The sequence below is a fragment of the Macaca mulatta genome, chromosome 4, assembly GCF_049350105.2.
Source record: "Macaca mulatta isolate MMU2019108-1 chromosome 4, T2T-MMU8v2.0, whole genome shotgun sequence".
Lineage (NCBI taxonomy): Eukaryota > Metazoa > Chordata > Mammalia > Primates > Cercopithecidae > Macaca > Macaca mulatta.
This window is the reverse complement of record NC_133409.1, coordinates 148,477,586-148,491,008: the sequence shown is the minus strand read 5'-3', so window position 1 is coordinate 148,491,008 and position 13,423 is coordinate 148,477,586. Positions and strand designations below refer to the sequence as shown.

Here is a 13,423-nt window from a genome sequence, read left to right as displayed (position 1 = left end):
CTGGCTGTCGATGGCCTTGTCTTGCAGGATCCTACAGGCAGGGCTTTGGGTGTGCACCAAGGGACACCCAGTGACCACTTAACAGCGAATTTGCTGATCAATGCTCCCCTTCCCCACCTCCTCTGAGAAGGAACTTCACAAGTTAGTCAGGCGTTCCTCCCAGTTTTTGGGCCTTTCCTTTTCATCCTGGACTCCCAGCTCCAGTCACGTTCCTGCCCAGATTTATAGCCCTTCTTTGGTTTAGTGAAGTTGGCGTGTTCCTTTTTGCTTTCCTCCACACAACCATCCACACGCTCCCCTCCGCTTGGAAGGGCTCGACCTCAGCTCTTCTTTGCCACTGCTGCCCCTTTGGGAGCTGCCCACGAAGCCCACCAGGGCCTCTGGGAGCCAGCCTTTCTGTGCCTTCAGCCTGGCTCTCCTGCTGGGCCTGTCCACGGCAGGAAGGCATATTGTAAAGAAAAGGGCAATATTGCAAAGTCAGAGGCTGCTCTGCATGCCCTCCTTTCTCATCACTGCTGTGTTGTTTTTTTTAAGGTGAGCAGCAGCTCAGGCTGTGGTCCGTCTTCCTGATGTATTAAAGGCAGAAAAGGAAAAATAAGCTCCAATATCTAAATCTACTTAGTAACCACATCCACACATTTGGCAGAAGTGAAGGGCTGCTCGGAGCACGCTCTGGATTCCCGGGGGGCTGCCACACTCCCTTCCGTCCCGCTGACCTCTCTCTGTCTTGGCAGAGCCTTATAATAATCACAGCCATAAATCTTTTAGTGGGTTCCATTCTCCTCTTCCTCCTGCAAAAAGCCCTGCACACAGTTATCAGGCACTCAAAGATACTCAGGGACCACGGACTCGTCCTTGATCCCCCTCATGGAGGGCCTCATGTGTCGCCTCAGCTATTCAGGGCTTCCCCACCTACATAATAGGTGACATTACAGTGGGGGCAGGGCGCCAGGAGATTGTGGTTGAAACGTGGGGCCATTTGGGGCTCAGAGTTTGACTGGAATGACCCCAGGAACACCCAGCTTCCCGCTGTTCCATCTCAGTGCCTTATGGAAGAGGAGGGCACTCTTTTTCTCTCTGTCTAGGTCTGAGGGTGCATCAGCTCAGGGGGAAAATGGAGCCACAGAGAAATGCCAGAATGGTGTTTCCTAATCTGTTGAAAATTAAACAAATCCCTCACTCTTTTGACTGCTCTCACACTTTGATATCCATGAGTAAGAGTTCCTTCAAAGGCATGAAATATATTACCCAATGTCAATAACAAATTGTGTATGAAGAAAAATGTAATGCTTTGAGAATATTTTCTTTTGGGCTTTGTCCATGATTAGATTACACTAAATTACAGCGTACAGATATCAGGCAATTACTCTTTGCTTTTAACTATTCAATTTCATGGCAAATCCACATAGCTCAGTAATGCTAAAATCACACATGCGGTTACCGAGAAAGTACCTCATCATCTCCATTTTGTGAAGCTAGGTTCAAGTTGCACTGTAATGACCTCTGGTCCTGTTAAGTGTAAAGTACATTCCAGATGAACACGGGGTAATCCGTCCTCTCTGTAATTGCCAGATATCTGGAGAGATTCTTGCAGATGTTGCTGGATAAGCTTGGGTGAGGTGTGAAGAGGAATGGCGTCTTTGCTCTCCTGCTTACTCCGGCTACCCTCCCTCTCTCTGATCCTGGTTGGTCTCTGGTCCCACTCATTCTATTGCTTTAACCAGGAGCATGTCTCTTTTTCTTCTGTTTTGTGAAAGCATGGTCATTTTCTCTTCACTCAGCTCACAGAATCCTCCCCAACCTCCTCCCAATTTTAATTTCTTCCAAAGCTGTGGATGTCCCATAAGCAATCGAGTCGGCTATCCTGGAAATTGGAGGAGCTTGTTAGTGAAAAAAGAATTATTTGAGCTGATTGTGAGAAATCGAACAGTGGCAGGAGGAGGAAAACCAGAGAAGAAAGGAGCCGACACATCTAAACAAGCGGCCAGGGCACTGTGCATACAGATGTTGGTGGTAGCTGGGTCTCTGTTGCAGCTCATTACCGAGAAGCACATCAGAGGGCGCGGGGTGAGGGTTGGGGCTGTTGGGCAGCAGCGCTGAGCTTTGAACGGGGCTTTTCTGCAGAATGCACCCTCTCCCTTCCCCAGTGCTGTGGTTGCTGAACCAGTTCCCACCTAAACAGTGCAGACCACCTGGGCAGTCTCCTGGGGACCCCATGTCCCTCCGTGGTGGATGTCTATTTCAACTAGAGGCTCTTCAACACCCAGAATCTCAGGGAAAATGCCCCAGCCAGTGCTGGGGCCCCGCCCCAGAAATGGGCACCCCCTGCTGGTGATGGGGGAAGGCAGTCTCGATACAGGGTCAGATTCCAGCAGAGGATGAGGGAAGGACACAAAATGCATTTTCCACGGCGAAGGGGACCACTGTGAGCATCTTGTTTCTCTGCTTCTTGGAGTGTGTTACAGAAAATGGGGTGAACTGGCTTGGTGGAGCTCGGAAGGGAGGAGTCTTGGATCCAGATCTTCCCAGCAGCAGGCTTTATAGATTTCTGTGTCTCCCCCGCCACCCCCCGCATGCCCTTCTGCCGCAGCCCTCTCTCTCTATTACCGGGCGTCTTGGCAGCATTTCCCAGGAACCTGCAGCTGCTCAGGGGTTGATCGGTATATGTGCTGGAAATGCGTGTGAATGTGCAGCGTGGCAGGGGTGGGAGCCCATGGAAGGTTTGAGTGTTTCTCGGGAGAATTCAGAGTACCTCCAACAAGGGTCTCTTGTTCAGCGTTGGAGTTCTTGTTCTGGTAACTACTTTCTGTGGCTAAGCCTGGGTGGAAATGCAGAATGGACACTGTCTAATTGCTGGTAACCTATGGATGGAGGGAGCTGCAGTTCCGATGTGGCCCCAGTTTATAAATAAATGAACATTCATTAATGTAAAATTAAATTAGAATGAAATTTCCCATCCAGTTTTGTTTAGAAGGCAAAAATAAGTGGGTTGGCTGTGTAATTCTGCTGTGGATGCTGGAGCTGATAGTCACAAGGTGATAATAGTAATTTGCTCTTTGCTTGTGCCTCCATCCCAGATCTCAAGGCAGATATTACCACCCTGGTTTTGCACAGGCTCATTGAGGTTAAAGGGCTGGTTGGAAGTTACCTGGCAAGGGGTTGAGTGCAGAGGCCCTAAAATTCTCTGGCCCATTAGACCTCGAGCGTGTCAGTAAACTAAAAATGGACCGAGACCTGGGAGACCTGAATTCCAGTCCTCAGTCTGTCACTGGCTCGGTGTGTGGGCAAAAGAATGATCAGTTTCCTCACCTATAATGGAAGGGCCAGTGAGTGGTACTCTTTCAGTTGTTTGGATCTGAGTTAATATTTGAACTTAGAACTCACAAAAGGCACACAATGTTAATGTAAGCATTATTTATGGCCAACTTTCTCTGAGCTTTACTTTTCCCGCCTTTTTCTTGCGACCTTAGTTTGCCCTTTGGGAATTAAAATATTAAATAAGAGTCATTTCTGTATATTTCATGCTTTATTTGCTGGAGGGGGATTTGCTTTGGAAAGGGTGTTATTCTTCCAAGCCCAGCTGGCAGGCTGTGCAAATTCCCAGGGCCTCACTTGGGCGGGAGAGTCCTCCCAAATCTGTCCACCTTCTCCCCAGCATGGCCGTCACTTGGCTGCTGCAGAAAAGCAGAGGTTTGCACTCAGTACCATCAGCAGGTCTGCTTATGAAACTGCCCTCTAAAACCTGCCTGCAGGTCGGAGGGAGGAGGGGGCACCAGGGCAGGCTGGGCAGGAAGGTGGGATGTTTTGCAAGGAGCCTGGAAGCTGCCTATAGCCTGGGGCAAGTCATTTAACCTCCCAGTTTCTCCATCACTAACAGCACTTCCTCAAGTCTCTTCTCTCCTCCTGGGGACTATGAGAAGTAATTAGTGGCTGTTTGTCAGAGGAGATGTAGCTTTGCTCACGTAACTCAGGCAGACCTTGAACTGGGCAAAGCCAAATAGGGCTCAGGACTTTAATTTGCAGAATGAATGGGGACGGGAAAGTGCACCAAGGTTTCCTTCGGAGCAACCGCCCCGTGGTGATGTTGTGGGAGGGAATTAAAATATCTGGAGCAGGAGAGTGGGGTGGGTTGCTGGGAACCCAGCCTGAGCCCCGTCTCCCTGGAGAACTGGGGCTCTGCAGCCACCAGCAGGTATCACAGCATAGCCCAGGGAGAAGACAGCTCCACATTCTCAAGTGCAAAGCCGCCAAACAAATTGCCACCCTGAAACCCTGCCTCTGGAGTATTAACGCCAGGGTGGGCGGAGGCTGGCCAAGCTGCAGAGATGCCCGCCCTCCCCATACCGTACTGGGGAAGCATCTCACTCAGCAGCCCTTCCAGGGCGGCCCGGTACTTTTCCAGCTGTCTGGAGTTCATCCTCATTCCAATTTCCAGAGGAGCAGTCAGCTGTGAAATAAGGCAGCGTTAATAACAAGGGAGAGGTGTGGAGAGGGCCCTTAACCCCTGGGTGCACTACAGGTGGCAGGAGGGACCCACGGGAGCCACACCACCCTGCAGACCCCACTAGAGCCTCTAGGGATGGCTGGGAATGCTGCAACCTTCCCCTAATTCTAACCAGAGGGCTGGATCCTGAAGGTCGCTGAGTCCTGCTGAGAGGATCAGCACACCTTCCCTAATGGGGATGCTGGGACGGGGAGGGGGGGACGGGTATCAGCAGGAACCCCAGCAGGCTTTTCTCATGAGGAGGGAATTCACTGCCCCCTCAACAATAATAGCCAACATTGTGGAGCCTTACCCTTATTCTACGCTTTACACTTATTCTAAGTGCTTTATGTATATTAACCTCTCAATAGCTCTGTGGGGTAGGGACGGTTACTGTTCCCATTTTGCAGATGAGGAAACTGAGGACAATGAGATTGAGTAACTTGCTCAAGGCCACACAGGTGGTAAGGAGCAGAGGATGAAGATGTTACATCCAAGGGGCCTGGCTCCAGGGTCTATGCCCACGACCACCAGGCTACCTTTCCTCTTGTCTGGAGGCTCTCCACCAAAGGGGTAGTTGCAGCCTCGAGGCAGAGCCTAGGGCACTGATTGATCTCCCTGTCGCCCCCCTGCCAGAGCTTCCTGGATCAATGCTCTTGCTGCACAAACTAGCCAGCACACTGGAAGACTCCTGGCCTCTGCCTCCCACCGGGCTCCCTGGGTTCCAGGAATGAGCCTCCTAGACCCTTGGGGGCTCAGGGTGCCTGAAGGGTGTCTGAAGTGCCCCAGTTCAGTCCTGCCTGTGCCATTCCCGGCTGTGGTTATGCCTCTCCCTCTAGACCCTCTAGCAGGGTCCTTACTTGAACACGAGGAGGCTGGATTGGGCATTCCCAAAGGGCCCTCCCAGCTCTGTATGTCGTGGTTCTAGGAGATGGAAAGAGGTGAGAGGGGCCCCACCCAAGCCTTCCCAAGAAGGCTTCATGGACATACCATGTCCCCGGGCAACCTTGGAGTTAGTGCCTCAAACTCCGACTCAGGTGCATTTAGGAGGTGATTCTGAGTGTGCTCCTGCTCGCCAGCTGCTGGATTCCCTCCCAGCTCCCTCCTCAGGAGCCCAAGGAGTTCGGAGTGGATGTGGGGGGAAAGGAGCCCCACCTTGCTGAGTGCTGAGTGCGGCGACAGCACCCAGGTTGTTCTCTGGGCCTGACAGCACCAGGAAGGATCACTGGCCTGTGTCCAGTGGGAGGTGGGAGTCCAGCTGGGTTCTGCCCTGACTCCTATGTGACCGTGACAAGGAGACTCCTGCTCTCTCTGGATGTCAGTCTTCTTGCCCCTTGGGCCCCTTTGTGTGGAAGTGACCCACACTCAGGCCTGGGCCTCTGCTTCTCCATCCATACCTGTCTCCTCAAATGGCTCACCCGCGCCTAGCTTGAAATTCCTTCTAACCACGGATGACTCCTACACGTGTGCCTCCAGCCCTCACGTCTCTCCTGAACTCCAAACTTGTATGTCCACCTGCCCGGGCAATGTCTCTGCCTGGATACCCAAGAGCATCTCATGGTTTTCAGGCCCAGTCTGACTTCCTGATCTTCCTCCTGCCATCCTGCAGCCAACCACAGACTACTCTGTCTCTGTGAGTGGCAAATCCCTCTTTAGTTGTTTTGGCCCAAACCCTTGAAGTCAATTTTCACTTTTTCTTAACATCCTATATCCATTCTTTCAGCAAATCCTGTGGGCTTCTACCTCCAAAATATTTAAAACATCCAACCTCCTTGCCCTGCCTCCACCAAGACCGCCTGAGGCCGAAGTCTCCCTCTCTCTTTTTCTCTGTGTCTCATACTACAGCAGCCTCCTCAGCGGCCTCCCTACCTCTGCCTTTGTCCGGTCCCTGCAGTCTGTTCTCAGCAGCTGGAGAGACCCCTTTAAAATGTAAATCAGATCCGTCCCTCCTCTGCTCAGAACCCCGAGGGCTCCACTTCAGCAGAGTGAATGGAGAGTCCAGTGGCCTGTGAACTCCACAGCTGCCCCTGCCCCTCCGCCAGTCTCTCTGGCCTTCTCACTCTTCCTGAATGCACCGGGCCCTCTCCTGCCTCAGGAACTTTGCACTGGCTGTCCCTCCCGCCTGGAAGCCTCTTCCCCCGGAAATCCTTGTGGTTCATGCCTTGCTCTCTTCTGGTCTGTGTGCCCCTACCGTCTCCTAGGATGCCTGCTGTTGCCCACCGAGATCCATAACCCACCACGGCTCCTTGTGGCTCTGTTTACCTCCATCGCACATGTCATTGCCTGCCACACTGCTGAGTTTGCTTCCTGTCTTTACCTTGTTTGTGGTCTGTTTCAGTCGTCCTAGGATCTTGTTTCTTCTTCCCTATGGAGTGTGAGTTCCACAAGGGCGGAGATTTTGTCTGTTCACCACCCCGTCCCCAGTGCCGGGAACAGTGCCTCAGACCTAGTAGGGGCTCATTTATTGATCACCCAAATAAACGAGTCTGTGAAATAAAAGAGCTCACGGGACAAGCTCAAGGTTCTCCCCAGCCCCAACAGTCGGCCCTGGGTGTTGAGGCCTGTGGCTGGCTCCTGGGTTTCTGTCTGGGAGGGGAGGAACTGGCACCCTCGCCACCTCTCTCCGGAGGACTGCGGCACCTGCTGCCTGGCCTCCTGCCTCCACTCGTGCTGCCCCAGCTCTGAGAGGGCTCCAGTGACTTCCCTGCTTTGAATCCCCAGTGGCGCTGCATGCAGGCCCTGCCTGGGCTGGCCATGCTGCCCTCTTGCCCACTCGACTCGCGCCTGCCACAAGGGCCTGGCGCCCACCAGTGCTTCTCAGTCTTTGTGCTCACTGTTCCTTCTCCCAGGAGGTCCTTGCTCCAGCTCTTTGCACAGGTGGCTCCTTCTCTTCATTCAGGTTTCAAGTCAAATGTAACCTTCTCCAAGAGGCCTTCCCTGACCCATCTCAGGGACGAAGCAGTCCCCCAAACCCCACTCAGTCACTCTCCTACTTCCTTATCTGGTGCCTGAAATGGTTGATTTATCTCGTTGTTGGAGTCCGTCTCTCCCTACGAGGATGGAGCTCACTGCTGTATCCTAGGACACTCTGAGGCTCGCTGTGGTTCGTGGGCCCTGCCTCCAGGCCAGGCAGGGGAATGCATGCCCTGCTGTGAGTTTCTCTCCCTTGTCCCTGTTGTCTGCTCACCTTGATCATTTCGTTTCCTTCTTCCTCGATGAGCTCCGCAGGGTCTACAGGACCTTCCTCCCCAGACCTCTGCCATACACTCAGGGATTTCTTTTGCCCTTTACTCCGTTCCTTTTCCTAAGGGCAGAGCAGAAAATTGCACAGAACTGCCCTCCCTCAACCCACCCTGATGGCCCCTCACCTGTCTCCATCTGCCCAGAACGCTACCTGCCCCCAGCTCCCTACAGACTGAAAGAACCCTCCCCCCAGGAGCCTTCTGCACGAGGAGTCTCAGATACTAACTAGTGGCTCATGGATGGCACTTGAGGTTGCCCAACAATAATAGGTCAACTTGAAGAGGAATCCATTCCTTTGTAGTTAAAACATTGCACCCAGATTGTTACTGTTAATTAACTTAAAACACTGAAAATAATGGCTGCCCTTCATGCATATTAAGTATGAAAATGTGTCTTTTTTAGCAGAGAGCCTATTAAAAAAGTAGCAAGTCAGCCTAGTCTGGGAGGGCGCCATGGGGTGGCCCAGGAACTCAGAGTCCCTGGGAGGTGATTTATAAGAAGCAAGACAGGAGATAAATTATGGAGGAGGGAGTTTGTAGCTTCTTCATAAAAATCCCGGTGCCTGGCAATTATGAGGAGAAAAGCCATGCAGCAGATTAATGCAGTGTCCTTTTCTTGCCATTTTGCTAGTTTATGTTCCACTGGGTTTGGCTATTCCTGTCCAGCCACCAGTCTTGCCTGGCATGCTGCCGGCCAGGTCCCCGAGCACTGTGATCCTCATTCCTTTGCTTTCTCTAGTGACACTCTCGGGACTCCGCTGTTGGCCTGCCCTGAGACATGGTGATTCTAGAACAAACGGTCATCCTGTGGGGAGCCTGCCAGCGTGGAAGACAGTGTGTTGGGGCCTGCTGTTGTACCTACCCAGTTCCCATGTCTGCTTGAAGAAGGGGATCTGGATTCGGCCTTGCCCCTCAAAAGAGCGCTGTTCACTGGGAATGTGGATCCCCACACACCTCCCCGCATAGAGTGGGCAGTTGCAGACAGGCTGTGCCCCAGAGCCTCGAGACCTCTCTGGGCACTAACTCATGTATTCATCCCTATTGGAGTCTCAGTGTCAGACAGGGTGGAGCATGAAAGTCCCTTTCTTCATCTCCTGGGATTAAAGAAACCAAACATCTGCACAGACACTCAGCATCCCTGAAGTCTAAAGTAAAAGGCAGCCGGGAGGCAGAGCCAGCAGTTCCATTTTCCTTAGGCTCCACTGCCTGAGTTCCACGAGGCCTGCCTGGTTCTCTTCTGGGCCCTAAAGAGGAGGTTTTGGCCACTGCTACATGGACCACAGCCTTGTTTCCCGCCTCTGGGTGCTGGCTCCCATTGGTCCCTTGCTCCTGATCTCTCAAGGCCCCCAGCTGAGTTCCACCTTTTCCCTGCAGGCTTCCAAGCACGCTCCAGCCCTTGGTGATTCTCCCTCCTCTGAACCTGAGCACCACTGATGGAGCAATGCATCATGCCCTGCCTGTGACATCTCTCTTTTGTCTGCGACTGTTAGTTAATTTTTCATATGTTTGTGTCTTGGCACCCCAGCCTGCTCCCCGGAGATGGGGAGGTGCTGAGATTCTTTTGCATGCTCGGGCCCATCACCCAGGGTGGCCTCTTATACTGCAGAGCAGCTCAGTAAATATTTATTGGCTTGTTAATTAAAAATTTCCTCCAAAGGATAGGCAGGGGTGGGAAAGATGTTGCTCATATGAGCCACTGACATGTCTGAGTGATGCCAGTGAAGGCGCAAAGGTGGCCAGAGAGGCGACTGGGACTGGGGGTTATCTTGGGTCCTGGTCCTTCACACTTTCCTTGGTATTGCTGGTGTAGGTCATAGTGACCTCAGCCTTGCTAGCAAGGCAGGCAGCAGGAGGTTCTTACCTGCATCCTCTGGAGTTCGCCGTAGGTGAAGATGGGGACGAAGGCTTCCGTCCAGGAGGCCAGCATGGCAGCTGCATGCACCACCAGCAGAGCAGCCACAGCCTTACGGGATACCATCTTGGAGCTGGACAATGACAAGGAGCTCTTGTCACCAAGTTTGGGGTATAGTGGCAGACTGCTGTGTCCGAGGCAGGGGCCCTCAGTTCTGGCCCATGCCCCAGCTCTTGCTGTGTGATCTTCAGCCAGAGCTCAGCCTCTCTGGATTTGGGCCTGGCATCAGAGCTTTAGCAGATGAGCTCTGAGCACCTTTCTGCCCCAGAGCTGTGGCAGCTGGCCGAGCTCCTGGGAAAGGCCGTCGAGCCCCCTACCACACACCAGGGAGGAATCATTTCACTTGTCTGTTCTTCTCTTTTGGTACAGGCGAGGTCTTCTGGGGTCAGCTGGGCTCATAAGGCAGGAGGACCTCATCTTTCAGAGAAGGAATGCCTAGATTATCAACAGAACTGTGCCCCAAGACCCAGGGAAACCTCCCTGCCCCAGTGCCTGTGAGAATGACAAAAGGGGTGGACCCAAGCCCAGATGACCAGGGCTCTGCCTGGAAGTGCCAGGCCAGGACCCTGGGTCTGTAGAACCTCTACCATTGCAAAGGATGAGCCAGATGGAAAAATTCAGCATGGAGCTGTATCCCTGAGCCAAGAGGGCACCCCCTTCCCTGTTGGGGGAGTGGTGTCTTGGGAACAAGCCCCGTGCCGCATGCTCCAGTGCGTCTAGCTGCCTTTGGCCACCGTCCTGAAACAGCAGGGAGCGGGCTTCCTCTTTCCTCACACCCTGGAACCCGGTGATTGCTGACCAGGAAGCAGGTGTGTGTAGAATAGCTGGCAGGACATTGGGCTGTGGTGGGCTTTTGGAGCTCCGGTCCTGGCGGGGAGCAGTTCGGCATGGTGACTGCAGGGGTACAGAGCCTTAAGAAAGCGTCCACTGGGCAGACTTTGGGCAGGGACAGGGTGGTCCTGGGGTGGGGGTGGGACGGCCTAGCTGAATGCCAGCTATGGTTGACTCATTCAAAGGCAGCAGGGGCTGGAACCTTGGCCTTTTGAGGCCCAGTGCTTTTCCCAATACCCCATTTCATGTTGCCTCTGCCCATAGCAGGTGGAGGAAGGCACAGGGGGCAGGCCTGTTGAATGCATCTTGGGCACCACTGTTCCTGTGCTGGGTGGACTGCTGAGTGCAGGGGCCAGGCCTCCGAGCAGGGAGGGGAGGCCAGGACAGCAGTAGCTCGGAGGGGAGGCCAAGACAGCAGTAGGGGTAGGGGTGGAGGTAGTTACAAGGTTTCAGATAAAGGCTCCTCCAGTCCTTAGGCAGCCTGGATTCTGTCAGCAGGAGAGGGTCTGCCCTGGAAAGGCCTCGGGGCTCCTCTGCAGGTCTCAACCTGGCTCCCCCTTTGAACAGAACCTTCCAAGGCTGCAGGCTTGCATCCTGCCTGTCAGCCAAGTCCTGTCTCCTCAGTCATCTGAAGCCACCCTGCCAAGCCAGACGCTCCCTCTGCCTTCTTACTATTCCAGCTCTCTCTTCTTCCCACTTCCTATTTTCTCTCCATTTTGTTCAAACTCCATGAACAAGAACAAGAGAGCTCAGACAGCGAAAGCCTCCCCATCCCAGCTGTATGCAAATTCCCAGCAGGCTGAAAGGACCACCTGCCCACTCAAGACCACCTCCCAGGAAGCCGAGGCCCTGTGCGGAGCCCCAGAGGAGCCTGAGCTGAACGGAGACTGGGTTGAGGTGGGTGGGACCCGTCTCATTCCTGTGCTTTCCCTGAAGAGTCTCTGGGGCCTGCTTTTCCCCCAAGCAGAGATGGATGTGTCACATTTATGGCGTCCCATTTCCTTCTCAGAGAAGCTATAGATCCTGTTTCATTCTGGTGTATTTAATTCACTCCATAGGAATCAATAAAAACTTTAAATAAAAAAAGGCAAAATCCAATTGCTGCTCATTTTCTTGATCCAACTGGCAGTCGGCATGTCACCTAAGTTCATGTGTTCTGGCGAGCTGGAAGTGGGAGAGGGAGCTTTTCATTGTACAGTGAGGCACTAATTCCTTTCCCATCATCAGAGATGGGGGGCTTCAGCCTTCAAGTGCCCAGCTCTGCATGACGGGGGTGACCGTCTGCCCTCCCCTGCGGCACTCCTGGCTGGGCTAGCCTTGCCTCCCCATGTGCTGTCCCCTGGGGTCAACTTTTTCTTTTATTTTCTTTCTTTTTCCTTTCCTTCCTTCCTTCCTTCCTTCCTTCCTTCCTTCCTTCCTTCCTTCCTTCCTTCCTTCCTTCCTTCCTTCCTTCCTTCTTCCCTTCCCTTCCCTTCCCTTCCCTCCCCTCCCCTCCCCTCCCCTCCCCTCCCCTCCCCTCCCCTCCCCTCCCCTCCCCTCCCCTCCCCTCCCTTCCCTTCCCTTCCCTTCCCTTCCCTTCCCTTCCTTTTTCTTTTTCTTTTTCTTTTTCTTTTTCTTTTTTTTTTTGAGATGGAGTCTCACTCTGTCTCCCAGGCTGGAGTGCAGTGGTGCCATATCGGCTCACTGCAACCTCCGCCTCCCGGGTTCAAGCGATTCTTCTGCCTCAGCCTCCTGAGTAGCTGAGACTACAGGCGCCCGCCACCACGCCCAGCTAATTTTTGTATTTTTAGTAGAAACAGAGTGTCACCATATTGGCCTGGCTGGTCTCAAACTCCTGACCTCGTGATCTGCCCACCTCGGCCTCCCAAAGTGCTGGGATTATAGGCATGAGTCACCGCAGGGCCAGCTTTTCCTTACCTTTCCAGAGCAAAGCCACCATGCCAAGAGGAGCCCTGCATCCATGATGAGCTCTGGCTTGGGTGGATGTGCCAGACCCACCCACAACAGACGCTGCTTTGCCAGGAGGTGCACCCACCTGCTTCCCTCCAGCCTCTGTGCCTCAGCCCTGCCTCTGCTCACTAATGCCTTGGGAATCAGCTTGGGCACTCAGTGTGAAGCCCGGCTGGGCACTGGAAGGTGGCAGAGGGCCCTGGACCAGGCTGGCTCTGGCTTGCACCACCGTTCTGCTTTAGGGTTCATGCCGACCGCTCCCCACCCGCTTTCTCCGAGGGCTACTTACAGCGTGCGTGTGGTCTGAGTGGGTCTGGAGGAGTCTCTCTCTGCTTGTCTTCTGGTGTCCGACTGATCTGATGGGTTCTTATATACCTCCCAACCCTGGGAGCTGCCCTTGGAGCCCATTAACCTTTAACCACAGCTTTGGGGGCCCTCGGTGGGGGAGCCTGGATTCTTGAAACTCGTGGAAACCCCGGGCAGGGCTAGCCACGCTGTGGGCTTCCAGGGCTTTCCTGGAAGGAAAGCGACAGTCAGATGACACCCAGATGGCATTCTCCCATCCACTGAAAACTCAGCTGCCTCTAAGAGGTCATTTTAACAAAAGCCTTTTCTTTTTTTGGTTCCTTAAATATGTGACATTGGTGAGCATCTGCAGGCCAACGCTCTAGTGATCAGATCTTCTGTTGACCTGTCAGAGTGTGTATTAGAAAGATAACTTCTCTTCAGTCTTCCCCCTGAAGCCCCTCATGAAAGAAAGTGTTCAGGAGTTTGTGACAGCATTTCAGTGGATTAATGAAAAGAAAATGACTGAGTCCAGATCCAGGGCTGTGTGGGGCCAGATGCCACAAAGGAGCCAAGGAAATGCAGAGGGGTGACAGCGTGGGAGGTCTGCACGCCGCAGCCTAAATGGGGAGATGAACATACCTGGGCAGTGTTTCATGGTAATCATGCAATTCAAACAGTATGTGTAAAGATTCAAAGAGGGAAGAGGGAAGAGGTGAA

At 53.3% G+C, this 13,423-nt stretch overlaps 1 protein-coding gene across 3 annotated transcripts; it reads right to left on the bottom strand.

The window, feature by feature from the left end:
• Positions 1-3,507: 3,507 nt before the first annotated feature.
• MLN (motilin) lies at positions 3,508-12,857 on the bottom strand. Of its 3 annotated transcripts, none has more exons than XM_028846608.2 (5): positions 12,708-12,857; positions 9,587-9,710; positions 7,671-7,787; positions 4,345-4,447; positions 3,508-3,671 (listed from the first exon to the last, which is right to left on the bottom strand). In XM_028846608.2, exons 1-5 carry the CDS (start codon positions 12,824-12,826, stop codon positions 3,664-3,666), a joined length of 471 nt encoding a protein of 156 aa, XP_028702441.2. In that variant the 5' UTR covers positions 12,827-12,857; the 3' UTR covers positions 3,508-3,663.
• Between the last annotated feature and the right edge of the window lie 566 nt (positions 12,858-13,423).

Bases quoted from the DNA above. Each gene is read 5' to 3' on its own strand.
- MLN (XM_028846608.2), bottom strand. From the start codon at position 12,826: ATGGGCTCCAAGGGCAGCTCCCAGGGTTGGGAGGTATATAAGAACCCA. The intron at 9,711-12,707 runs GTAAGTAGCCCT...GTCATTGTCCAG, and splicing joins ACTCAGACCACACGCACGCT to CTCCAAGATGGTATCCCGTA. The intron at 4,448-7,670 runs GTGAGCAGACAA...CTTATTTCACAG, and splicing joins AAGGAAACGAAATGATCAAG to CTGACTGCTCCTCTGGAAAT.